At 45.1% G+C, this 27,987-nt stretch overlaps 1 protein-coding gene across 1 annotated transcript in view; it reads right to left on the bottom strand.

Moving 5' to 3' along the window:
- LOC144792901 (cytochrome P450 2J4-like) overlaps nucleotides 1-27,987 on the bottom strand; it is a 102,949-nt gene that overhangs the window by 61,011 nt on the left and 13,951 nt on the right. Inside the window, exons 2-3 of the mRNA XM_078668105.1 lie at nucleotides 14,662-14,824; nucleotides 13,245-13,394 (exon numbers count right to left, since the gene is read on the bottom strand). Of these exons, the coding sequence (XP_078524231.1) occupies nucleotides 13,245-13,394; nucleotides 14,662-14,824 (313 nt within the window). The remainder of the gene's footprint in view (nucleotides 1-13,244; nucleotides 13,395-14,661; nucleotides 14,825-27,987) is intronic.

The raw sequence follows: 27,987 nt of genomic DNA, 5'->3' as shown, positions 1-27,987 counted from the left end.
TCAGATTTGTATGTGTTAGTTTTTTTTAGAATAGGTGATACCTGAGCTGCTTTTAGGCAATTGGAGATTGTGCCTTGTGAAAGAGAAGTGTTTACTATCCTTGTCTAGGTGGGGATGAGTGCGTTCTTGATTTCTTTGAAGATGGCCGGGGGCAATGGGTCACTGAAGTAGTTGGAAGGGTTGAAATTCTGAAGAATCTTGTGAATGTCATTTTCACTAAATGGGGTAAAGGTCCCCCATGACGCATTGTTCTTGGTGTTCTTAGTGGTCTATATGCCCTTTTCAAGGGGGTCAGGGTGTCTGCAATTGAGGAAGGCAATAGAGCCTTCTTAGAGGCGAGGTCAGCAGAGATGAATCTTGATTTCTCCGAGAAGAAAGCGGCACGTTTGTCGCCAGAGGGTGGACTGCCGCCAGGTTCAGAGTGGTTTGGACCAACGACTGATTTCTGTTTGACCAATTCAAACAGTTTCTTGGGGCGGTTTGCCTCTTGATCCAGTTGGTGTCTGAAGTGGTCAGCCTTGGCACTCTTTATTTGTTTGTTGTAGAGGCTCTTGACATCTCTAAGGAGTTTTAATTGGTTCGAGGAGGGATTGGATTGCCAGGAACGTTCAACTGCCCTAAGGTTGCGTCATTCTGTGTTTCGGTTGTAATTATACCACGTTTAGGATATTTTTGTTGAGGCATTTTTATGTTGGAGTGGAGCAATGTCATCCATGATGTTGGTGATTGCCGAATTGTAGGCGTCGGTGACTGATTGCACCTTGACCAAGTCATCTTGGGCGGAGAGGGCATATTTGCATTGGGCAGCTAGATCGCCAGAGTTTATTGATCTGAGGTCTCTTTTCCATATCTTTGATTTCAATGGTTGAGCCTTCCTCATCAACACCTCCCTGTTAATGTAAAAGAGGATGCTATGGTGGTCGGACCAATCACTAGGGGTAATGGAATCTAGGGTGATTGTCTGCCCTGTAGAGATGATGAGGTCTAGAGTTTCTCCTTTATTATGTGTTGGTTGGTCGCAGTGCTGAGTCAGATCTTGATCATTTAAGAATGATTTAAGGCAGCAAGATACAGCGGAATCATTGGAGTTAGACCAGTGAAGGTTTTTTTTTATTATTTTATTTTTCAGTCTGATCAGCAGATCCACATATTACAAATTTGTAACAGCAAACTCACAATATGGCAGGTACATTCTGAAAGCAAATTCGTATTGTCCATGAAATTCAGCAGTGTTAAACACACATAACGGTGTATTGTATCAACAATTGCATGGTACCGCACTCAATCTCCTCCCTCATTCATCCCTATACAGCTTATTGCCCCCATCTCAGACAATAACAGGGATGCCTTGTCCCCCTCACCAGTGCGGGAACTGATCTTTGTTCGTTTATCATGATTGTTCAGGGTTGTTCTGCAAGTAGGATGTCAGCGGTTCTCAAAAATCCCTGGGCCTTGATGTCATCGGTAAGTCCTCAGCGTAGGTCTCCAGAGACCTTTTACAGTACGTCATGTCGGTTATCCAATCTTTTAGTCTAGGCGGTTTCTTAGCGCTCCATCTTATCGCTATTCTGCACTTTGCCAGAAGCAGTGTACCGCCAGGAACTTCCTCTGACTAACTTGCTTAAGTTTCTTAATCCCCAAAAGGCATACCTGTGGTGTATTCGGGATATATTCTTTCAGCATGGTTTGTAGTGTTTCTGTAACTGCGCGCCAGTAATGTTGCAGGCCTTGGCAGGACCACGCCACGTGTAGAAAGTCTGCTCCTGGTGCACCGCATCGAGCGCAGGAGTCATTATCTCTCAGCCCTAATCTATACAGTTTTGTGGGTGTATAGTATACCTGGTGTAAGAATTTGAAGTGGAGTATGCGGAGATTACAATTAGAAGTAAGGAGTGTGAGCTGCGTGCAGCTATATTGCCAGTCCTGTGCGTCTAGTGGTTCACTCAGCAGTCTCTCCCACCTACATTTGGGTTGAGCATTCTCTGTGGCTTGTTCGTGTTGTGCCGTGGTGTAAAGCCTTGTTACCAAGTGCGCACGGGTCGGGGCCATTAGGAGCGCCTGTAGCGTCGCCAATTGCTCCGGTTCGCTGGAAAATGTGGGGTAAAGTGCCTTCATTGCCGTTCGGAAGCGCAGATATGCGAAGTTTTTCATAGGGGTCTGGTGTGCGCACAGGGCTGGGTCAGACCATCGGAGAAACGTAGCATGTGGAAACGCTTGCCCCATAGTGACGATGCCCCTTTCTTCCAGTAGGGTCTGCATTCTCGGTTCCTGTGTCACCGAGAGGTTAGAGTGTTTTGCCGTTGGCAGGGCTCTTGCGTATATGGGGGCTTTATTCGCCCTGCGCGCCAGTGCATGCCATGCCCTTGAGGTATTATGTGCAGTATTGATTGTATCTGATGGAGTGTATGCAATGGGATTAGTAAGCAATGTCAGTAGTGGCTTTGGGGAGACGCTGTCATGTTCTACTGCAACGTGGGGTATAAATGCATGCTGTCTCGTCCAGTAGTGCGCATGTTGGGCCTGTGCACAAAGATAATACAGTTATAGATCTGGCGCCTCAAATCCGCCCAGACGATATGGTTGGGTTAGGACCTTCCAGCTTACTCTAGCCTGTTTGCCCGCCCAGGTCAGTCTCTGAAGCACAGAGCGCAGTTTGTTGAAGAACACGTTCGATAGCCATATTGGCACATTCCAGAATAGATATAGGAATTTGGGTAATATGATCATCTTTTGGAGGGCTATTCGGTCAGCTATGGAAAGAGGCAATTTTATCCATCTCTCCACTTGCTCTTCCAGTTTGGTCACTGCAGTCCCATAGTTTTCTCGTAGGACTAATTCCGGGTCTCTGTGAACCCATATCCCCAGATACTTGACTGGGTCGGTGCTCCACTTTAAGGGGTAGTCTAGTTCCGGCTTTTCAGTTATTACAGTAAGTGGGATTATTACTGATTTGTCCCAGTTAATGCTGAGACCAGCGTAGCGTTCATATTGTACATAATTCCTTATTAGTTGGTTGAGGTGTCTATCTGGGTGCGTGGTATACAGCATCATGTCGTCAGCATATAATGAAATGTTGATCGGTCTAAGAGTAAATTGTAGGGCTGTGTCGGAGTGTCTCTGCCTAATTTTGCAGGCCAAGGGTTCAAGTATCACAGTGAATAATATAGGCGATAATGGGCATCCTTGTCTTGTGCCTCTGGTTATTGATATTGGGTCCGGTGTTAGACCATTTATACGTATACGTGCTTTGGGCACTGTATAGAGGAGTGAAATCCATTGCAGGAAGGGTTCCGGAAACCCCATTTTGCGCAATGTAACATTCATAAACCTCCACTCCACTGAATCAAATGCCTTCGCGGCGTCCAGCAAAGCGGCCGCCGCCGGCAGTTCCGGATCTAGTTGGTAAAAAAGGGAGAAGATCGTTCGTAGATTTTGAGCAGTAGATCTCGTTGGCATGAAGCCAGCTTGATCCGGTAGCACCAGGTTGCAAAGAAGTGGCTGTAATCTATTAGCTATTACTTTCGCCAGGATCTTTGCATCCATGTTAATTAGGGATGGGGTCTATAGGAGTCACATTTCTAGGGGTCTTTGCCTGGCTTCGGCAGCGCCACCAGCAAGGCTTCCGTTAGTGTGTCTGGCAGTGTGCCCTCTTCATAAGCTTCCTCAAGCATTTCAGCAAAGTGGGGTATGAGTATGTCGCGATATGTCTTATAAAATTCTCCTGGTAGACCGTCCAGGCCCGGGGCTTTGTTATTGGGTAGTGAGTTAAAGGCCTCTATCAGTTCGTGTTTGGACACTGGGAGGCATAGATACTCGTGATGTGCATCAGAAAGCCACGCCAGGGCTACGTCATCTAAATACTGCCATATTTCATGATCCGGAGGTACTTCTCGGGCCGTGTATAGATGTGTGTAGAAATCAGTAAAGCTGTTCAGTATAGATGGCGTATCATATACTGACTCGTCCGTCTCAGTCCTCAGCTCAGTGATGTGTGTCCCTGACTGTATGGGCTTAATTTTGAAGGACAATGCTCTCCCTGGACGCCCTCCCTCACCATAGGACCTCGCTACATGCCTGCGGGATATATATTTTACTTTGTCCGTCGCAAACTCGTCATATTTGTCTATTTGTTTCCTTATCTCTGCTAGAATTGAGTCAGGCGGGTTCGCTGCAAATCTGCTTTCCAGCACTGTTGGACTTGGCCCTTTTCCCCCCAATTTTTTTGCTTTTTGCCCCCCTAATTTGAGATGTCTCCCCCATGGTGTAGGTTACCGAATAGGCCATGTGTGGTGTGAGACACCATGTTAATGTTAAATGCAATGCAATGGTGTGTACATTTATTTTCCCCCATAGTAAACATGTACCCTGGTGAAATGCTGCATTTGTGTTTTGCATTTAAAATGGCTGCCAAGGCTATGCGTTGTGCCACCTGACTGCAGGAGGTTAGCAGTCTAGTTGTTAGGTACCCAGCCACCACTGCATTTGGAGGGAAAGCCTAGCACCCAGGGTGCTCTACTCCTCCCTCTGAGCCAGTTAGAACTAGTTTGCCTGTCTGAGGTGGGTTAGCGGTCTAGTTGTCTGGTACCCAGCAATCCCAGCATTTGGAGGGACCTTCTAGAAGCTTCCAGCCTTTCTGGTATAGGGAGAGCAGTAGAGATGTGATGTGCAGAGACAGAGCAGGGACAGGAATGTGAGGGGACCTGCTGTCAGGGGATACCGCCACTTGGGCCTGTGTGCTGGACCCTGCACCCATCCAGGACCCCCCTACTGTCCCCAGGGCTTGTGAAGCCCCCCTTCAGGAGTTCAGGCTGCCGTGTAGGAGGAGGGCCACGCTTCAGTGGGTATGGTGAAAGGTCTACCACCCTGCTTTGATGATGCCCCCACTACCTGCTGACCTGGCCCAGTAGTGTCTGCTGCTCTGTCCCCAGGGCCCCTGAAGAAGGAGGGCCCCCCTAGGTCCCTGAAGCTGCCGGGACCTTGCGCCACACAAGCGCTGCGCAAAGAAGCGCCGAGAAGGGAAGAAGCATCTTGGACCCCACCACCCAGGAGGTGAAGAGTGTTACCCTGGGGCTCGCTGCTGGGACTGTCCGCCCCCCTTGCGCTGGGTGCGCCTGGAAACTACTGTGCCTCGTGAGTGTTGCCTGCTAAGCGCTAAAGCTAAAGGATTGTGTCCCCCAGGAGCTATAATCTGGGAGCGCTACACTGCAGAATCCTACAGCGCTGTATTTCCCTGGGAACTGCTATTGGGGAGCGCTGTGCTTAGAAGAAGCGCTGTGTGCCTGGAAGCGCTGTGCCTAGAAGAAGCGCTGTGTGCCTGGAAGCGCTATCCAGCCTAGAACTGTGCCCTTGGAAGCGCTGGCCTGCAGAAGACTGCTTGTGTCCCCAGAGTGCTGTGACCAAGACTGCCCTGCTGATTGCCTGCCCAGCGCTATAATCTGGAAGCGCTGTATCTGCTAAGCGCTGTATGGGGAGGATTGTACCCCCAAGTAGCTGTGCTGTGAGGAGCTGCCTGTTAAGCGCTATAGCTTCGAAGCGCTAGAGAAGTGAAGCGCTGCTGGCCTTTCAATCGCGCTGTGATCTGCCTCCCAAGCGCTGTCCTGAGCGCTGTGCTGCGTGGGACTTGCCTGCTCCACCCAGAGCTGTGATCCCTTGAAGCGCTGTATGCCCCGTGGAACGCTGTAGCGCCCAAGACTGCTGGAGTCGGGGCACAGGGTCGGTGCTCGCCCCCCCTTCTTTTGGAAGACTGTTGGTGGGCCCTGTTGGCCCTCGCAAGGCGTCAGAACTGGGCGAGAGCCCCCATTAGACCCGTTGTATATCTGTTTAGGAGGGTTATGCAGGCCACATGTTAAATGTGATGATGCCCCCAGGGGCCCTATGCAAGTTGCTGGTGGGTACCCTGTGTTATTGATGCCACTGAGGTTCCAGGTTGCTAGTGAGGCCTGTGTAATGAAAAGTTGCCTAAGTTCTTCTACGCAAATTGTTTTATTCCTGCCTCAGGATTTAGGGCTGCTGCATGTCGAGGCTGGTTGTTAATATGGTATGCTTAATGGTTCTTTTTGCAGGAGGAGCTAATGCCGGGCCGGCTGTGTTTACGCCTAATGTTTCCTTGTATGCTTACAGCTTACTTCTAGGTGATGCCAAGGATTAATGCCTGAGTTTGCCCTGCACTATTGACCCTGAGGTTTCATGCCATTTGTAATGCTTTGTTTTTATTTCAGCCATGGACTCACGAACTTAATCTTTTATTCTTGTCCCATTTCCCATGTGAATAATCCCCCTTGCATTCATTGCCCTGGCGCCAGTTGGCGCCCCATTGTCGTTACTGCTATTATTGTGTTTACCTTTTCAGGTTGGAGATAATACACAACTTATTCTTTTTCCAACCAGAAGCAGTGTCGTGTCTCTCTTTTAGTGTGCCTGGTGTGTCGTCTGTGGGTACTGCGTGGACGCTTTACACATGTCCTCTGAAGTTTGGCCTGCCCGCTCTGCTCCATGCTACCCCCTGTAGAATTGGCAAACCCATTTCTGACAAGCACCTGAATATCTTTTTCAATTTGATCTAATTGTCCTTGAATATCTTTCAAAATACCCGCGTGTGTACTTATACAGTGGCCCCGGATGGTTACTTTAAAAGCTTCCCATAGCGTACGGGTGCTTGTGACTGAGCCAGTATTAGTCTCAAAGAAGCTCTCTATGGTCTCTCTCAGACCCTCCCGAAACACTTGGTCTAGTAGTGCCGTGGGTTGCAGCCTCCCGGTGAATTGTCTAGGCGTGTGTGTTGGTATTTCCAGCGTGAGTATAACCGGGGCATGATCTGACAACGTCCGAGGCATGTGGGTCACTATCTTAGTCCAGGTGCATACATCTTGTGTTACTAACCAGTAGTCTAGTCTAGACCACGTGAGGTGTGTGGATGAATAGCATGTGCCTTCCAATGTATTAGGATGTCTCTGTCTCCATATATCTAACATATTCCACTCAGCCATCCCTTTACGTATTACCTTGGCCGAACGTTTACCATACCTGTCCTGGCCTGTGGAGCTATCCAGTGTGGAGTCTAAGCAGGTGTTGAAATCACCCCCCCCAAATTATTGTGCCAGGCTAAGTGCCCCTCAATGTCGACCATAGTTTGTCATAAAAAACGGGGTCATCAGTATTTGGCCCATACACACTTACTATGGTCAAGATCGAGCGTCCAAAATCGCCCTGCAGTATCGCAAATCGCCCCTGATCGTCACACTTCGATTTAAGGTGTGTGAAAGGGACCGTGCATCTCACCCATATCAAGACCCCTCTGGCATATGACGAGTAAGAGGATGTCAATCGGTATGATGCCCAGAGTTTTCCAATAGTGTGTTCTCGTGTGTCAGTGAGGTGTGTCTCTTGTAAGCAGGCTATGTCAATCCCATGTCTGTCTAGGTATGCAATCATCTGTCGTATTTTTCGTGCGTTATGAAGCCCACGCACATTCCAGGTGAGGAGTTTTAGCGGTCTGTAATCTTTAAGTGGGTTCCCCATGTCGTGTGCATGTGTCCTGCATCAGTAGCTCGTGTATGTATCCTCTTAAACTATCAGCGCCAAATGTGTCGTCTGTTAATCTGCCGGTCAGAGTTTTCTGTGCCCCCCCCACCCCTCCACCGCCCCAACTTCAGTGGAGACATCCCCTAGGTTAAGTTGCAAGATAATCCCCATTCAGTCTAAGGAAAAAAAACATAAAAAAAGTAGACAATGTCAAGGTTATGCGATTCACGCAGGAGGGTCATAGCTGCCCACTCGTTACTTGCAACTAAACGTTGCATGAGTCTGAGCCTGCCGAGTGGTGTGTGCCCCAACACCTGTTCACCGCGAGTCTGTTCAACTATGACACCTAAAACACATTTTAAAGAACTGCAGTACATTTTCAGCATTATACCCTTTAAAATAGCAATCATTATGCGTCTCATATGAAATATCAGAGCAAATGTCCACTTATCTGGGCAAGGCATTCACGGTGGTCAGGAGGCCTGGGTGCTCAATTGTCCACCATGGCCAGGATAGCCAACATAGTCCTAGCACACCCCGTCTCCTTTCAAGACCTAAGGTTAATCATACATCAGTCATTCGCATCCAACATGCTAGGTTGTTCTCCTTGTTCACTTCTCGGTGATCTTCTTCTCCCACTGCTTTTTCCTTTCTGTTTCAAATATGTCTGCACCTCCAAAGCGTCATTAAAGATTTTAGCCTTGCTCTCCACTGTGATCTTGAGTCTCGCGGGGTATAGCAATGCATAGGGTATTTGGAGCTCACGTAGCTTCTGTTTTGCCTCCATGAACTTCTTTTGCGCCTCTTGTACCGTCGAGGTAAAGTCCAGATATAGTGAAATGGTCATGCCTTCGTGGGTTAGTGTGCCAAATTCTCTTGCTTTCCGTAACGCGGCGTCACGGTCCCTGTAGTTCAGTAGTTTTGCTATTATGGGCCGTGGCCTCATGCCCTCGGGCGGTCGTGGGGCCAGTGACCTGTGTGCTCTCTCCAGTATGAACTCTTCCGAGAAGGTGTCACGTCCCAACATAGAAATGAGCAGCTTTTCTACGTAGTGCTCCATGGGGCCCGTGTTCGTGGTCACCGCAATTCCCATCAGGCGTATGTTACTCCTCCTAGATCTTGCCTTCAAATCCTCCACCTTGGCCGCCGTCATCTCTAGTCGTTTTTCCATCTTAGTTTGTTTGGAGTCCATCTGTACCTGAGAGTCTTCAGCCTCGGAAATCCATCTTTCCGCCATGTCTAGACGCTCCGTGTGTTTATCTAGGCGTTCGGACATCCTGTCGACTCCGTACGTTAGGGCATCTAATTTCCCATCTATATTTGTTAGTGATGATTGTATTGTTCGGAACATTGTTTGCACTGCGTCATTGGTAGTTGTCCCCTCTGTCGATGGCGCGGTTGTAAGAGGGACCTGTGTCTCCGTGCCGCCATCAGGTTGTTTTTTGGCCTGGTCAAATGTTATCTTGGGCTGGTTACGGTCCGGCTTCCCCTTTATCTAACCGGTGTAAGACGTAGGCCACCTACAGATAGTGACAATAAGGGATTTGTGTTCTCCGTGCTCACATACCGGCCGCAGGCAAGATGGCGCTCCCGGTCTGCCGGGTGAGCCAACACAGTCAATGGCAGCACCGCCCCATCCTCGCCGCACCGGTTATGGGGTATATCAATCAGGTGCGCACCACTAGGAGCGATTCAGCAGTGGTCTACTCTCCCGGTGTCTCGGAGACGCCAATCCCCCCCGCCACTTCTGCGTCTCCGCCAGTCTGCAACTGCACCCGTAGGCCCCAGTGCGGCCAAATTGTAGTGTCCCGTGAGCCGCTCACGCTCGGTTTGGTTCACCGTAGTTTTGTCCCAAGTTACAAGCCCACAGTCGCTAGATCAGGGCTGTGTACCCAGCCGCTGCTCGCCCCCCCCCAGAAGACTTCAGCGGGTGTACAATGCAGCGCCAGACCGGCCGAGAAGCCTCGCCCTTGCTCGCCAACTTACTGTTGTCCGCCTTCCAGGCAGTTGTTCTGCATCGCCAGGCCAGGCGGTTCGCCGCCGATTTTGCCGTTCTCCGTTTCTCACCCGACCCGCAAGTCAGGTCTCAGCCAATTCCGGGTCTCTGGGCTCCAGACCAAAGCCCGATTCTGCCCTGTGTTGGTCTCCGCCGTCACGGCCGGGGGCTCACCTTCGGCGCGGCTGCCGCGCTCCTCCTGCACTGCGGGTCTCCTCTGCACCGAGGCCGCTGCTTCAGGCCCGTAGCTGCGTCACCAGGCCTCCACGTTCGTCTCAAGGATCGTCGGCGCCCCAGGGGCTGCGATCGGCGTTGTTCGGTGCTTCCGACTCCCCTCTGCAGTCCCAACAGTAGCTCACTCACAGCAGCACGGTGTTGATGGGCATAAAAGGATTTAAATGCAGGATTGTGTAGGGCTCAGGCGAGGAGCTCGCTCAGGCAGCAGCCATCTCGTCTCGCGGCTAGCTCCGCCCCCCTAGACCAGTGAAGGTTGAAATCACCAAGGAACATTTGGCCCACCACTGAGTCGACATTGCTAGTGATGATTTCCATTAGTTGCTCAATGAAGGGGAGATTGTCACCGATGGGTGGTAAAAGGTGTGAAGTTTGCAAACCGGTAGGTTCTTACTTGAGATGCTGAGAAACAGGTATTCACTGGAGGAAGGCGCAGAGGACGCCAAGTGAGAAATCGTGAGTGTGTTCCTGTGAATACAGGCTAGGCCAACACCCAACTACAGAGCTCTGGCTAGCCTAATTATGTCATGAGTGGGAGGTACTAGGAGGTCTAAGATAGGAGTAGAAGTGGGATTTAACCAAGTTTCAGTGAGGATAATAATGTCTAAATCATTGTGTTGGATAAAGTCAAAGATATCGGAGGCGTGTTTACTGACTGATCTGCAATTAAGTAGAACACATTTAAGTCGTAGTGGATTAGGGGGGAAGGAGTCTGGGTGATGTTCACACTGGTGAGGTTGTCGGAATCGCTGCATCTAGGATTGCGAGGAGGTTCTCAGTTCGGGTTAGAAAGGATGGAATGTATTTTTTGGACCATGCTAGAGTTGGACCAAGAAGAGCAAGAGTTGTGACTGTCCAGGAGATCAGTGGACACCGGGTGTGTCTCACATCCTCTGTGGCTGGTGGAGGAATTGGAATCTGGAATGGATTTTGAGATGGAGGGGGCTATAGGCTGATCCATGTGGTCCCTATCCCTGGTGGACGCTCTGGGCAAATTCAAAGAGGTGAAGAGAGAGCTCAACATGGGAAAAGATCATTTGAGAGGGCTTTCAGGTCATGTAGCTCAGAAGTGAGAAGGTGCAATTGTCCAGATATCTTTTCAAGGTGCAGACAAGTCTGAGTGTTGGTCTAGGAATGGAGGGTGTGAGGGAAAAACGAGCAGAGACAGGGAGCATCTGTGAAAACCAGTTGAGGCCTATGTGGAGGATCATTGTCCAGATTCTGGCATAGCATGTGGCAAAGTTATAGGGATGGGGGACGGAGCATCGTCTAATAATCGAGGAGACTGTAGGTCTTGAGGGAACCTCTCAGCTCAAGAGAAACCCTGTGACAGACGGTGAGGAGATTGAGCCCATAGATCCGCCAACCACCTGAGAGGGAGTTCTAGTGGGTTGACAAAATTCCACCGGGAACAAGGCAGGTCTGGGATCAGCTAATGAAGATGTGGTGTTAAGGAAGAGTAGGGTACTCACAACTGTTAAGGGGGGAGTACTGGTTAAGCCCAGCAGAGAAGTAGTGGTTGAGTAGGGGTCAGTGGAGTTGCCATATACTGCTTTTCTAACAGTGGGGTAAAAATTGGCCATCTTTGCTAAGTTGATATTAGAGGCTTGGATTATGATGATAAATATCTACTTTCATATCTAGAAGACATGGGGATGTGCAGAAAAAAGGTTTGTGCCACAGGACACATAGCGGCTATCTGTGAGACACCCATTTTTGGCAGTTTTTTGTAGGATGGTAGAGATGGCAAAGTAAGGTAATTGACATAAGGGTCCCTAGGGAAAGTATGGTTATTTCAGTTGAAACCCATGACAGCTCCAAAATACTATCCTGGTGAGTGAAATGTTCACCATGAGACAGGCAGGCAATAGCGTTGATGAGACAGGTTAAGTTGTTGGCTGATCATAGGCTCTCAAGGCGTGAGGGATACAGTTCCACTGAAAATACAGGACACTTGGTACCTGATTGACAAAGGAAAATCTACATGTAAAGATCTCCACACATACAGCTTTCAGCTTATGCAGATGTTGTCTTGTCTGTCCAGAAGATATGCATGAATTTAGTGCTAAAATATAGAGCTAAATGCCAATTTTGCATGATTTTATATACTTTTTGCGGCATTTTAATTGAATTCGCAAAAGCAAATGACACCCCTACCTAAAACATCTCACAAGACATATCTTGGACTATAAATCCATCATTCATTTTCCAAGAGCTGGAAACAAAACTGTGATCTTATTTTTATAAAAAGTTATTTTTATCCAAGAATATCCACAAATCCGGCTCATGATTTTCGTAACTTCATAAAGAATCATTTTGACAAAGAAGAAATCGACATATTTTTCACAACTGCAGTTCCATTTTCAGTGCTAATCACTCGATTGACAAATCTTGCACAAAATGTTACATAGAAAACGTCAGTTAAAGTCACAGTCATCTTAAGTAGTACAATCTGTTGTTAGTGGGAATAACTAGATATCTTCTCAAGTTAAATTCTGCAGAATATTCATACTCAAGATAAGGGTATCCCAAAAAATATTATTACCAACTCAATTGTGCGAATGTTGTAAAGCACAGAATGATGAAGGCTGAAGTCGGGACAACCTGACTTATCAATGAGGTGCTGATTTAGAATGTTGCTGAAAGAATTTCTGTGCCACTCTGATTTAGAATGTTGCTGAAAGAATTTCTGTGCCACTCTGATGGTGGGAAAGCTGCCATGAATTGAGTTAATAGTCCTGGCAGTGCAAGTTTCACCATCATAGATTCCGCCTCCATCGTAGGAAGAGGGGAATCTTTGGCTGATATTCAACTGGTGCCAGTGTAAGCAGTTTGGACTTCCTCCATCTGATGTGGATACTGGATCTATATCCATAAAGTGATGTTATGTTGTGAGTGTCCAGTGAGACCAGAAGTCAAGGCAAGGAACAAGAGATCACATGTTGGTGACCAGCCAGTAGTATGACTGCCTCCTTTCTGGCGATGGAGTTTGAGGTTGGAGATGGCCACCATGATGCTTTGTGATCACCACTTTGTGACTTATTTCAATATAAATTTAAACTAGGCTGATAATAGTAAGGCTATCCTTGTTCACTCTATCTTTGTCTGAGTATGGCAGCCATGTTGAAAGATATATGGTGCCCATTCACTTTTGCTTTTCTTTAGTTCTTGCCTTCAGTATGTTAATCTCCACTTATCCTCACAACTAATGCTAAACTTTCTGTTGAATCTGTTAATGTGTGAGGATGGCTGCTTTATATGTATGTAACTACAAAACATTCATGTGTATACTAACCCATACACCTGTTGTTTTGCAAGCTACTTGCATGCAGTAGTAACTTTTCAATGTAAATCCCTTAGATATCCCTTTGAGTCTCTCTTGTGCTATATGGAACCACGCAAATCAATAAATTCACATTACGTCAGATGAAACAGAATGGGAATCAGATGTTTTTTCATTACAGATGTGGCACCTGGGCCTGAGATAATTTACCTTTCGTCTTAACAAAGAACTCCACCAAGCTCTGCGCCTCCTCCTGGATCCGCGCTTCTAGACTTTTCTTGCCAACCCCGAGATTCCTCAGAGACGTCATACCAAAGCGTCTCTGCTGCTTCCAGTTGTGTCCAGAGGAAAACAGAACTCCTAAGTAATCAAATGTGTGTTAGGTTATTAGTTAATGGTCCCTTCAACATAATGTACGCATTTTATTTTTATGTTTGGCTAAAGAATGCTTTGGTCCTGTCTGCTAATGTAATATATGTACAAGTAAAGGTGCTCTATGCAAAAGGCTGCAAGAGTGACTGGTTTGTCAAAACTTTAATTTTTGAGTAGTCAAAATCATTCTTTCTCTCTCTCTCGCTCTCTCTCCATCTCATCCAGCTCTTGTTGCTGTCTTTACTAACTGGAGACAATAGAATGTGAAGATAGAGTCGCTGAAACACTGTGGGATCTACAGTTCTCCCTTGCACTTCCAGGAGCCCTATATCTGCAGTACAGGACACACAGTGGATTCATTCTGTTTTTGTTTAATGTATAGAATGCTATCTCTTAGATTCGGATTGTTGCACATGTGTGCCCGAACCACTGCTTAGGGCCACTCTCTTTTGAAAGCTAGCTCAGTGCCAGGATACCCACTCGGGTGATAGTGCACTCTACAAATTTGCATAACATACCAGTGTTCAGAGGTAGGTTAGCAGGATGACATCACTGCAACCACTGTCAGTAGCTCACACAGCATGGGCCTTGACAGAGAGAGCACAGATCTGTATCACGCTGGAGAGGGAAGGCTGCTGAGCAGGCTTCCTGACAGCCAGGTCACTATTCACACTCTGGCCTTGCGGCAGCAGCACTGTATTGTTTAACTAATGCACAGCGTCCACTGGCTGCCCACCTTGAAAGCCCTATTTTTCATCGTCTGCTAATACTGCTCCACACGCCATCAGTTTGTCTGCCAGTCCCTCCATCCATCCACTTACTCAATGTATATCCAATTTACAAAGCTTTGCTCCATGAGTAGGAATAGGTGAAGAGGATATCGCACAATCCCACTAAGAGATCCGTTTATATCCACCCAGTAAGTCATTACAGCTGTCATTAATGTCTACAAAGCTCATATCCCATCCATTCATAACCCAATGAATAGCACCTCATGCTTTCTGACCCCTGCTGTGTAATACTCTGAAAAGCTGAATGAATGGCTTATTGAGTTGCACCTTGAAAAGGTTGTGCAGATCACACATTCCAATACTTGCATCCCCTTGTTCTTGCATCCTCTTATTCTTCAAGGTTGGTAAGTTGAGCACCATTAAACTGGATCTGAATCATTTTACAGCACTGAGAAATTACTAAACTATATCAATAGAAGTTATTTGCTGCTTAACTATGCTGTTGTGAAGCAAGAGCTACCTACCCTTTCCCCTTGAAAGTTCCTGGTAAGTTGCGGTTGTAGGGCGTCCAACAAGCTCTTCGGAGTGAGAGATTAGACCATCTCTCATTGCCTGGTATCCATTCAGCACAACGGCCGGCTTCTGCCCCAGCCACACAGTGAAAACATTTCCATAGGTCTTCGCAAGCTGGAGGTAGAAAGTAATCATGCAGCGATTTAACAGAACAGAAAGCAAGTACTAACCTTGCCAACACATATATGATCTCTTGGGGGAAGGTAACTACTATCCATTTCAGACTCTGGGCAGCCTGTACAAGGCATGTTAGCTAAGTGCTATTTATGTTACTTAATGTACAGGATTGGTTTCTTCGTTTTGGCGGAGGATCGCCGCCCCATTGCTGAAATGCAGCAGTCAAAGGAAAAATAACATGACAATAAAACTATTTAATTGTCATTTTATTTTTATTTACAGCTTGCTGAGTTGAGTGCAGGGTGGGGCCAGGCCACAGTGTCACACAGAAGGGGGAGCGGAGTGGTAGGCACCAAAAGTGTGCACAGCGGTTTGGCTAGGCCTCCACAGCCAGCCAAACCGACATGCGCATTAGGATACCTCCAGGCTGTTCCTTGGAGATATCCTAGTTCTCAGGGGCACAGGCTACCCGACCGTGCTGGAGCACAAAACCGGCCCATTCCACCCAAATCCAGTGCTACTCTCATGCTGGAAGCAGAACTGGGATTGGGTGGGTTCTGGGAACCTGTGCCCTTGGGAATTGTAGTGCTGGGATGGGAACAGAGGAGCAGAGCGGCACAGGAGCAGAAGATTGCGGTGGCCGGCAGGAAAGGTGCGTTTATATTTTTATTATTATTATTTGTTTTTTTCTGCCCCCCACCTCAGATTGGCAGTAAAAGAGACAATGGTCCTAGACCTCGATTCAATGTGACACTAATCAATACTTAGTTGCTAAGGCAATCAAATTTTTGAGCATATATTAAATTAACAGCTCCATGTAACAAATACTAAACAAAGTACACCAAAACACAAAAATTAAAATTAAAATGCAACAGACCTAATTACTACCAAGTAACTTTTAATACATTAATTTTACGATAGTAATTTCCAAAGACAGTTTATAGAAATTAATTAACACTCAATGTCAATGATACATGAGAGACATTTACAGGTGATTGTACCCCCCAGGGGGAGCGTGCATAGATAGAAATGTTCAAGATTGATATAGGTGTTCAGAAAAGATAAGAGAGAATCAAGAAAGAATTAGTGACAAAAAATTAATAACAATTTACAAAAAAGGGAGCGGACCAATCCAAATTCACTGTCCACCCAGTCACCCGGCCAAGCTACTATTTATATATATAGACTTTTTTTACACAAAAGGCAAAACTTGGAAATGAATACCAAAGTTGCGCACGCCAAATCAAGGGATATATATTAAGGTCCAGGTGAGGTCAAAGGAGGGAGCATCGACGTTTAGACTCGTCTAGTGGCCCGATGGGTAGATTACACCTCGGCCGTGCGAGTCTTCATCAGGACAATGGGAGGGCAAAATCAGCAAGACTTGGTGGTCCCTACAAATAATCAAGGGAATAATCAGTCTGTTGCATTAACCCATACATTACAAAATCGCCCCTAAGGGACAGGGCTTACCCGCAAAGAAAAGCGAGGGAGCAGTTCTACCGTGTGTGGACTCTCTCACACCGGGAAGGTCTATCATTCACCTAAAGAGGAAATAGCCAAATATTAAAAACTCTGCAAAATCATGCCAGAGTGAGCTAATATTGCCTTAAAAAACCATTCCTACATACCTTATAATTTCCAAAGACGCTGCTTGGGTCAATAAATTATTGGTGTATCTCGGTTCCCAATCATCAGTTATAGTTAAATGCCAGTTGGAATGGGGTAGGGTCACACAAGAGTCTCTGGAAAACATGTCGATGGTCTGTTATCTAAATTCCATAATATACCACAACAGCTACATGTAAACATCATGGTGTATAAATACCTTATATGGTATCCAATTCCACAAAATCCAAATCATTCACTTGAACATCCGTCATGGATGATCTCCAATCATATGTTGTAAGTTGGATATATCCAATCATATAATATAAGTAGGGTATATCTTCCAAAACAGCGTTATCACCTGTAATCAATAGGAGCCCATGAGTCTTTGGACCATTACAACACTTCTGTACAAATTGGAAGTAGCCAGTTGTACCACTTTACCTAGTCCACCACGTATCCAGACCCAACCAGCATTACAGCAAGCACGCGAAAAACGCGGAAGTTACTTTAAAGAGACACAAACGATGCGTCATCATAGACAGAGTAAAAAGACTAAAAGACTCTGTTCCGTGTAGCGGTATCGAACAGCTCTCAATTCCCAAACGTAGCTACAAACCTCAAACCAAATCATACTATATTTCTGATTGGTCCATCTGAAATATATTTGGCCCCGAGCATAGTCATGTAGATTCCAAAAGAGAAAAAAGGGGGGGAGACGGTGGTGTCGAACCCGCCACTCAACAAAATATCATTAAGCCCGAACGTATCAGACGCATAAATACTTAACTAATGCTACGGCACACAGGATAACAGATGAAATGTGCCAATAGCTACAGAGTTGCAGTATTCTGAATGGCTAACAATCATTACCTACACATTTTTTTGGACAACCGGGGGCAGCTGGTATCGAACCCTTACATCAGTCGTTATGTTTGGGCAGACAAAGTAGCACGGTGCCACAAGGATTGTATAACCAGTCCCATATTCAGAAGGGGTGTAGCAATCCTATTTGTTTTGCTGCAACCACCTTATACGTTTACTATGTACTGCAGTGTCCCAGGATGTTAGAACTAGCTATCAGGGGCATTGAATGTTGCATGTATCATCAAATAACTTCAGGCACTAACAGGAAAGATTAACATAAATAATGAACACAATACCATTAAACATTCAAACACAATAATTATACCAGGGGGGAGACATCTACATATATTCACAAAATGATGTTTCACAGTTGAAGTTTTCAAACAAACATCATTAAAATAAAACAAATTTCAAAAAGGGGGATTAGCAATTGTTATACATCGTTATTACATTGCCCAATTATAAGAGATGGATAATTTTTGGTATTACAAATGGCATAACATAAGCCCAATGAATTGCCATATTGATCAGGCATAACAGTATAACAAAACACACCATTGAGAAATGCTGCAAGCTAATGAGGATTATTCGTTAGCACAGGTGTTCAAAAGTAACAGATTTTCATCATTACAGGTCGAGTAGGGAAACTTGTCTCCTAATTTCCTCCTGCTCGTTAAGTCCTTTTAATACAGTATCAAGGGAGTATATCCATCTGCATTCTCTCCGACTTAGGCAAGAGCCCAGATCGCCGCCTCGGGGATTCGGCATAACCTTTTCAATGACCCATCACTTAAGGGGGTCAGCAACATGTTCACATTTCACAAAATGGTCGACGAGTGGGGCACCCTGTACCTTGCAGAGAATGTGGCTGCAGTGTTGCAGTATGCGACATTTTATCTTTTGAATTGTCTGCCCAATGTACATGAAGCCACATGGGCAGACGATGGCGTAAACCACTGCCGATTTATTACAGTTGCTGAATTGTCTAAGGTTATATGACTGATTGTTATATGAAAACACAGTCAACTCCTTCGTCATTGAGCAGGCTTTGCATGACCCGCATTTTCTATGTCCTAGCACCGGCGGGAGCCCCCACAAGGTACTTTGTTTGACAGCCCCTACCACTGGGAGTAATGATTTAACCAACATATCTCTGATGTTCATACCCTTTCTGAACGCATGTAGGGGAGGAGGTATATTGCCCAACTCATCTTTCACCAAGTGCCAATGGTGGTTAATTACCTTTTTTATGGCATTACTTTTGGTATTAAAAGTTGTTACGCATATCAACCGACCTTCACTGGTGGATTTTTCTTTAGGAATCAATAAATGTTCCCTATGATTATGCCACGCTCGTTTCCTGGCTTTTTTCAAGAGTCTGGTCAGGTATCCTCGTTCGCTAAGTCGGGCCATCAAAAGGGCTGATTCATCAAAATAATCCACTTTTTTGGTGCAAGTCCTCCGCAACCTCAGGAATTGCCCAAAAGGCAGACTGTCCCTGAGATTGCGGGGATGGTGACTCATGTACCGCAACAGTGTGTTGCGCTCGCTCGTTTTGCGATATAGACTAGTATATAGCCTTCCACCTTCATGTTTAATGGTAATATCTAGGAAACTTATTGACTCATTATCCGCTTCTAGAGTAAATTTAATGTCCTATGAGTGGTTGTTCAACCATTTATGGAATGAGTTCAATAGTTCCTTACTTCCAATCCAGAAAAGCAGGACATCGTCGATATAGCGTGTCCACAGGGATATATGAGTCACAAAAGGATTGTCTTGATTGAGTATGTGTAGTTGTTCATATTCACTCATATATATAATTGCCAGATTGGGGGCAAAGCTTGCCCCCATTGCCACGTCTTTAGTTTGAATATAGTACCTGTCCAAAAATACAAAGAAATTCTTTGTCATTGCAATTGTTAATAGTTGCACTATAAACTCCGTGGGTACTCTATGTGGAGCTGGCCTATGATCTAATACATTTCTGATGCAGGATAATGCGCAGTTCTGAGGGATATTAGTGTACAAGACCGTGATGTCCATTGTGGCCAACAGGCCAGTCGTCGGATCATGTGAGCGTCCATCAACCAACTTAATGGCTTGCATTGTATGCTTTAAATAAGTAGGTGTGGCCATGGCAATAGGCTTTAAAAAAGCATCTATGTACTTACACAGCGGTTCTAACAAAGATCCGCACCCAGATATAATCGGCCTCCCTGGTGGATCCACCATCCTATTGTGGATCTTGGGGAGGGTGTAAATTGTAGGCATCCCCAGATGCTTCTTATTCAAGAAATAATACTCGTGTTGATTGATGTAGCCATTGCCCATAGCCTCCACAGTAACCTGTTTAATGGTTTCCGCAATCTCTTTGGTGGGGTCATTTTTAAGAAGCACATAATTACCCTCAACTGCGATTGAGATAGAATCTCTGATTTGTATTTCTCCGTGCTTTGCACCACTATGTCGCCGCCTTTGTCCGCGGGCTTGATAGTGATACCAACGTTGTCCTGCAGCAACTTCAAGCCCTGTTTCTCCTCTTTGCTTATATTGAACGGAATGTATTGACGTTTGTTCAGTATAGCATCTACATCTCACAACACCACTTGCTCATAGGCCAATAATTTATGGGCCATCTGGTGCGTTGGCGGATTAAATCTAGATGGAGGTCTAAGTCCACTAGCAGCAAAAACTGGGTTATGCGGAGTATTTTGAAAGTGATATTTTAATCTAACTTTCCGAAAGAATTGATGTAGTTCGATTTTCAAATTGAAATTGTTCAGGGCGATGTAGGGACAAAAGAGAGGTCCTTAGACAGCACTTGTTGTTCATTGGCTGTCAAGACATAATCCGAGAGATTCACTATTGGATTATCAGGCTCATATACAACCATCTGTAGTGTTGGCAGCAGCCCCCCCCCTGTTTATGTTGAGTACTAAAGCCGGCATACCATCCAGGAAGATAATACCTCACACAAACCTTGTCTCTTCCAATGCATTATTTACCTTCTGAGAATTTAACGTACTGTTAGGTAATCATCACATTTGACATTGTCTTAACTGAGTTGTATAAATGATTGAGTGTAAAACAACCAATTTAAAAGGTGCACAGCTTACAGTTCATGTATACAAGAGGGCATTACAGGATCCAAATGACAGAAGCTATGTAAATCATAAATTCTGTACTCTGGATTAAAATTAGGTCTTAATAGCAGTTAGACACACACCTGAATTTTCCTCACATGGTTCAGACTCTTACGTGAATGCTCTCATACACCTATTTAAAGACTGCTCTGGAAATAACATAAAGGAGTTTATTGAAGTGATGGTCCTCTCAAATCAAGTACACTCAATGGTCTAAAAGAATGAAAATGTTGCATCCATATACTGTCACTTAGTATCCTGGGTGAACCTTGTTTGTCTTGCGGTTCAAGTGCTACATAAATACTCAGTAGGCATTTGCCAGGGATTTGGTAGAAACAAAATGTCTTGTAGGAACAATGAAGATAGACCTGTGCCGCAGATACATGCTCTGTACTAGCAACATTTGCACCCTGCCTTTGGATATGAGAGCACATATCATGTATTATTTTAATGGCGACCACCACTCTAGTATAATACGCAAAATTATACATATTACCCGAAGAAAAAAGACCACTATTTTGCCCACCACACCAGACACAGCATCTCACTTCTAATGAGTTATTTATTTGACCTTATCACCTAGGAGACCCATCTTCTGAATGGAAGGTATTTTCTTAATGGCATATTGTACAATAATTCAATCAAAAGGTGGCCTGCTAGGTTCGCAGGTCAGCGGGTTGCACAGCCGTATGCACATTTGTATCTTGGAATAATACAATTTCACCAGTGTAATCCATTTTAATCCATTTTATTTTGCTGTGTAACATTGTGCCTGCATATCTTTCCATAGGAGTGAGATAGAAAATTGGAGTCTGGTATAACTGAACTCAGAATGTAATATCACACCATTTAGTAAGGATGTTGTTTAAATTCTGCGTTCGAAAAAAAGCCCTTTTGAAAGTGGCTATTTTCTTGTTCAACCTTTCTGTGTGCCTCTGCCTGGTTGTGGATTAAGTGTCTGGCTTTGGAGTGGCAAGAGCTGGGGTGGCTCCAGGAGTCTGGGTGAGTCAGCCTGAGCTAAATAGGACAACCTGCATTTGGTGTGGTGGGAGGAGTAGTATCTGTCCGTGACTAGGGCTGAGCCTGCCTTCCACAAAAGACTCAAAGAATCAAAAAAGGGTCTTGACTCCTAGCTCAGCAAGGCTGAGTCCAACCAATATAATATATCAAAACAAGAGCCAATGCTGAGAGCAACTTTTTTTGTCAACCAATAATTTCCCAAAATAGTTGTTTTGAATAAAACAAAAACAACCTGCTTGTAATATAGCACCATGCGAGATTTATTCTCTTTTGTAAACTTTTTTACCTTTTTTCAGCACACTTATTTTTAGTGCATGGAAATACAAAGAATTTTATGTACAATATATACAAACATAAGCATAAATCACAAAAAACATTTACAAATTTCATACACACTTGGCCATGCATTCATACCAAAAACATTCACACCAATGGAAAAAGCAAAAAAACAATGGGCCCGATTCACAGAATGAACTTAAGACTCAATCCTAAACTTACTACTATTTTGGTATTCACAGAATGCACTTACTACTTTTGGCATTCACAGAATGAACTTACTACTTTTGGTATTCACAGAAGTTAGGATTTTGTCTTAAGTCTGTCTTAAGTTTGTCTTAAGACAAACTTAAGACAAAATCCTAACTTCTGTGAATACCAAAAGTAGTAAGTTCATTCTGTTAATGCCAAAAGTAGTAAGTGCTTTCTGTGAATACCAAAATAGTAGTAAGTTTAGGATTGAGTCTTAAGTTCATTCTGTGAATCGGGCCCATCAAGTCCACGTATCGGTAACACATTAATGGAAATACAATCCTTTCGTGATGCTTTGATTTCTAAAGTCTGTGCATGTAAAATTAAATTAAATTAAATTAAATTGTGTGTCTTGTAAAGCGCACTGCTACCCGCACCGCAGGCCTCGTAGCGCTATAGACCGCTGGGGAACCCGTCCTGGCTTTCCCTGTGAGATGGTCCCTCCTGGGAGTCTCCAAGGTGAAACCAGGCATCCCCGGCGTTTGTGAGGGGCCGTTGTGGAGATGAGGCAAGCTTAATGCCCAGAGTTGCCGAGTGTGATCCCTGGTTAGAGTAGGCACCGAGGCGAGAATTATCGAGTCCGTTGATCCTGGTCCAAGACCCTGCCGCGTCGGGAATCGAACCCTTGTCCCAGGCCGTTCTCTGCTTTCGGGTCTGCTGCCTCTAACCAGTGAGCCACACCACTCCACTCCATAGTTCAACAGAGTATCTCTTCTGACAGATGTCAAGAGCTGTTTTAAGACACTAATAGTAGACCAGATACGGGACAAGGCTGGTCGACGCGTTTCAAACCCCTATATGTTGGTGGGGTTCTCCTCAGGACCGGAAGGGTTCTGAAAAATAACAAAGGCTTGCTTAGGATTTCTTGCTAAAAAGTGATTGAAGACAGGCTCCAGACAAACAACTGCCGCTCCCTACCTTATGGTGACTGCTGATTCATCGCTACCAATGTTTGGAAAAGTAGGTTCCCAATAACGGAGTAAATTTGTGTTTCCCACAGAAGGAGTGCTCACAGGGACTGTGAAGAGAAAAAACACAGACACGCGCTGTATTTAATCATGCATACCGCACTCATTCTCGTGGCCCTAACTAAGAGGTATCGCGCTTACCCGCTAATGAATTAGCTTCTGGCTCGCTAAAATCTCCTCGTTTTATCCAGGCGGCCGCTCCTTCGCTGAAAAATAAACGGGGGAGAGTCTAAGATCGTTGTGCAATTCCGACGTATTCAAGGTGTGAGTCAAATTGAAATAATACACACCGATAAGAGAAAAGGCGTCCGTCCTCTTCTCAGGTAAAGACGAATGATTCAGCTGAGCTGGTAGTGCTACCACGACAAGTACTTCCTGGCTACGAATGTATTCCCGGTGGTTCTGGGAATTGTAGTCCGATATCTGAGAGCAGAACAGATCGGTGAAGGAAACAGTGGACTGGATGGCAATCCAATCTGGCAAATGGACGAAACAATGTTGGAAATTTAAACGCTAGGTTTATATATTTCAGAAATTTCGTTTAGACCCCGTATTGCTGTGTTAAATTTCATTATTAGCATCGCCTCGCGCTGGGCTAATCTGGCATCCAGATCGCCGCCTCTTGGGTCTCTTTCGATTTTAGATAACACTGTCCATTTAAAATCAGTTTTAACATGTTTACATTTTGTCCAATGATTGACTAATGGGGCATTTTCAACTCCTCTGCGGATTCGCGATTTATGTTGCGTAATCCGATTTCTGACTTCTTGTGTAGTTTTACCAATGTACACCAAAGGGCACGGACAGATGATCACGTACACGACATTTTTAGTTTTACAATTCGTAAAACAGTCATGTTTCCAATGGATGTTTTCAAACGTGAATACAGAGTCTTCTATAGTTTCAATACAACAAGTACATGTTCCACATTTGTGGTGTCCTTTAGGTGGAGGTAATCCAAACAAGCTTTGCAATGTTGGAGCCTTAACCATTGGTAGAGCAGCTCTCACAATGTGGTTGGCCACGCTCTTCTCTTTTTTGTATGCAAAAAGTGGTGGTATAGTGAAATCCTCATGGAGGTTTTTAAGTAAATGCCAATTGGACATTATGAGTTTCTTGTATTGGTTTGCCGCTGGACAGAAAGTGGTGACACACACCATCCTTTTTAAATCCTGTTTAGTTTTCTTCTCAAGTAAAGTCTCTCGTGGAGTCCACCAAGCTCGTTTTAGGGAGTTTTTCAATAATTTTTTAGGGTAACCTCTTTGAATGAGACGATTTCTTAAGTGGTCAGCGTGTTTGAAATATTCCTCTTTTTCTGAACAATTTTGACGAATCCTTAGGAATTGCCCATATGGTAGATTTTGTTTCAGACTGCGGGGATGGTTGCTGTTGAAATGCAATGCTTTATTCCTATCTGAGGGTTTACGAAATAAGGTTGTACTTAGACCTTCCTCAAAGGGTTCTACTTTCACGTCTAAAAAAGTGATAGATTCATTGGATGCTGTGACTGAGAACTTGATGTCACATGTTCTCGAATTCAACCAACCAACAAATTTGTCCAAGTCTTCATGTCCTCCTGTCCAAATGAGGAACACGTCGTCTATGTACCGCATATAGTTGGAAATGCAATGGCCATAGGTGTTCTCGTTATAAATGAATTTTTCTTCAAATAGTCCCATGAACATTATGGCTAACTCTGGAGCAAAGGGGCATCCCATCGCTACCCCCTTTATCTGGTAGAAAAACTCTGCGTCAAAAGTGAAAAAGTTTTTTTGTAGTGCAAAGCGAGCGAGGTCAAGAATGAAATCAGTGGGGACTCTCACTGGCCTTTCTCTTTTTTCCAAAAACACAGTCAAAGTTTCCAGTGCTTGTTCTTGCGGGATTTGGGTGTATAAAGACACCACATCCAATGTAACAAGAAGCTGTCTGTTATGGTCAAAGTTGATGGTGGATATTCGGTTTAGAAAAGCAGTTGTGTCTTGAAGGTGAGCTGGAATCGTCTGGATGAAGGGTTTCAAGAAGAAATCGATGTATTTTGCTTTTGGTTCAAACAGTGAATCGCATCCCGAAATTTTGGGACGGCCTGGAGGGTTGTTTTCATCCTTATGCAATTTGGGGAGCACATAGAACACCGGTGTTCTAGGATTCTTATTTTGTAAGAATAATAGTTCTTTTGGTCCTACATAGCCTTGATCAAAGCCTCTTTGGATTACCTCGAACAACTGATTTCTTATTTCTGATGTAGGGTCTTTACCAATGCGTCTATAGCAATTCTGGTCATCAAGCTGGCGGTGTACCTCTTGTTTGTACTTGTTGATATCCCAAATTACCACGGCTCCGCCTTTATCGGCCTGCTTGACTACAATGGTGTTATCATTTTTCACAGTTACCAAGGCATCTTTCTCCGCTTTGCATAGATTGTATTTAACAAATGTTTTCTTCTTTTCAATAGAGGATATTCCAGATAGAACAGTGCGTTCGAACGTTGTGACCTCTTTGGGCACTTTGGGTCCTTTTGGACAGAAGGCCGATTTTCTTTTTAAACCTGTCGTTTCCTCTTGTGGGTTAGCTATTTAATCCTGGAAAAATGTTTTAAGACGAATCTTCCGGCAAAATTCTAATGTCTCAAGTTTCATTTTGACAAAATCCGTTGGTCTAGATGGTACGAAATTGAGTCCTTTAGTCAGAACAGAGGTTTCAGCTGATGTAAGCGTCCTGTCCGATAGATTATAAATTGGTGATTTGTCTAATTCTTGTAGAATTTTTGACGTGTCCTCATTTCCCATGGTTGGGTATAGCGTACTCGGCCTCTGGTTTTTTGTTGGCCCCGTCCTAAAAAAGGTTGCTGGTTTTGTGGTTGTTGATGATATTGGTCCGATCGGTTTCCTGTTCTATTTTGGGGTGGTCGGTTAGTGTTGTCTGATTCACTTCCTGACGATGAAGTTGTATCTGAGAAAGTCAAGAATTTACGACGTGATCGCCCCTGAAACACAAATTTACTCCGTTATTGGGAACCTACTTTTCCAAACATTGGTAGCGATGAATCAGCAGTCACCCTAAGGTAGGGAGCGGCAGTTGTTTGTCTGGAGCCTGTCTTCAATCACTTTTTAGCAAGAAATCCTAAGCAAGCCTTTGTTATTTTTCAGAACCCTTCCGGTCCTGAGGAGAACCCCACCAACATACAGGGGTTTGAAACGCGTCGACCAGCCTTGTCCCGTATCTGGTCTACTATTAGTGTCTTAAAACAGCTTTTGACATCTGTCACAAGAGATACTCTGTTGAACTATGACATGCACAGACTTTAGAAATCAAAGAATCACGAAAGGATTGTATTTCCATTAATGTGTTACCGATACGTGGACTTATTGTTTTTTTGCTTTTTCCATTGGTGTGAATGTTTTTGGTATGAATGCATGGCCAAGTGTGTATGAAATTTGTAAATGTTTTTTGTGATTTATGCTTATGTTTGTATATATTGTACATAAAATTCTTTGTATTTCCATGCACTAAAAATAAGTGTGGTGAAAAAAGGTAAAAAAGTTTACAAAAGAGAATAAATCTCGCATGGTGCTATATTACAAGCAGGTTGTTTTTGTTTTATTCAAAACAACTATTTTGGGAAATTATTGGTTGACAAAAAAAGTTGCTCTCAGCATTGGCTCTTGTTTTGATATATTCCACAAAAGACTGGCTCCACCTCCTGCGGTGCATCTGAAGACCCTGGCCCACATTCGCAAAGAAAGAAGTTGTGCACTGGCAGAGTGCACCCAGAACTGGTTTAGACTGGGTCCAAACCCCCAGACACATAGAGAACAAAGACTTTAGGGGTACAAAAATGTGAGCTGAAACCTCTGTAATTTAGACTACTTCATGATCAAGAGGACCTGTTGCAAAAGAAGACAGCTGAAGAGACTGGGGAGAAGTACTGCCCTTGCTGTGTGTCTGGGGCTGGCCTGCAGTTTGCTGTTCTGATAAGAAGAGGGCAAGGGACTTTGCTGTGTGCTGTGTCCCCCTGCTTGAGAAAGAGGACTTTGCTGTGTGCTGTGTCCTGAAGTGAAACGTCTCAAGGGCCTGAGGAGAGCTGGCCTCCTGTTGAGGTAACATATCAAAGGTTGCCTCTGAGAAGCTGTAAGCGTGTGTCTGCATACAGCTGGGACTTCATGTGCCACGCTTATAGCCAACACCAACGCTGTGACTGCACTCAGCCCTGCTGGGACCGTGGCCTTTGTGAAACCAGCGTGATCACCCAAGTACTACTCGGGGTGTGTCACTCCCGCCGGCACGAGTCAACTCAGATCGCTATCGAGAGGAAGGGAGCAGCACCGATGTGTGCGTGTGACAGAGCGACGTCCTGCCTGCATTGAGCCCATTGCAAAGCCTGCCATGTTTAGTTGGCAGCTACGTGCCCAAGTTTGCTGACGCTGAAAGGGAAAGCCACACTAGCACCCACGCCGCTGTGAGGCATTGCCTAGCAACCAGTATGCTCCTGCCCTGTTCTATTCCAGCTGGTGGAGCCGTCCAGCAGGACGTCGTCAGAGAGGACGCGAGAAAAGCAACCCCCCAGGTAACGTTCATAGTTTAATCTGAACGGCTGCGAGTGGCGCTGCCTGGGGCGGGTCGTGGGTCTGCAGGGGGCTGTTCCTGCTAGCAGAGCTCCTCTCCTAGGGAGATCAACAACCTGAGGGGATAGGCGGGACCTGGGGCCATATCTCCGCTATTACATCCCGACGAGTAAACATCTGGGGGCAGCCTGTCATAGCCCTTCATGACAGAGTCAGTTTAAAAATTAGGAGAGTGGTTTTCTTTGTTTTAAGAACAAGAAGGGCACCGCGCTTCGGTGTCAAGTGACCTGGGCAAATAATGATACGTTCACCATGGAAAATACAGTCTCTGCACGTGCCTTATTTTAGTTTTGAGACTGTTTTTGATCCCTTGTCATTGGCCTACATGAATACTGTAACTACCAGATGGTTTTTGATAATACTTGCAGAATACAGAATCTACAAGTTGGTTTTAAACCAGA

This window comes from Lissotriton helveticus, chromosome 11 (assembly GCF_964261635.1).
Source record: "Lissotriton helveticus chromosome 11, aLisHel1.1, whole genome shotgun sequence".
Taxonomy (NCBI): Eukaryota; Metazoa; Chordata; class Amphibia; order Caudata; family Salamandridae; genus Lissotriton; species Lissotriton helveticus.
The sequence above is the reverse complement of the archived record's forward strand: the minus strand, read 5'-3'. Positions and strand labels throughout refer to the sequence as shown.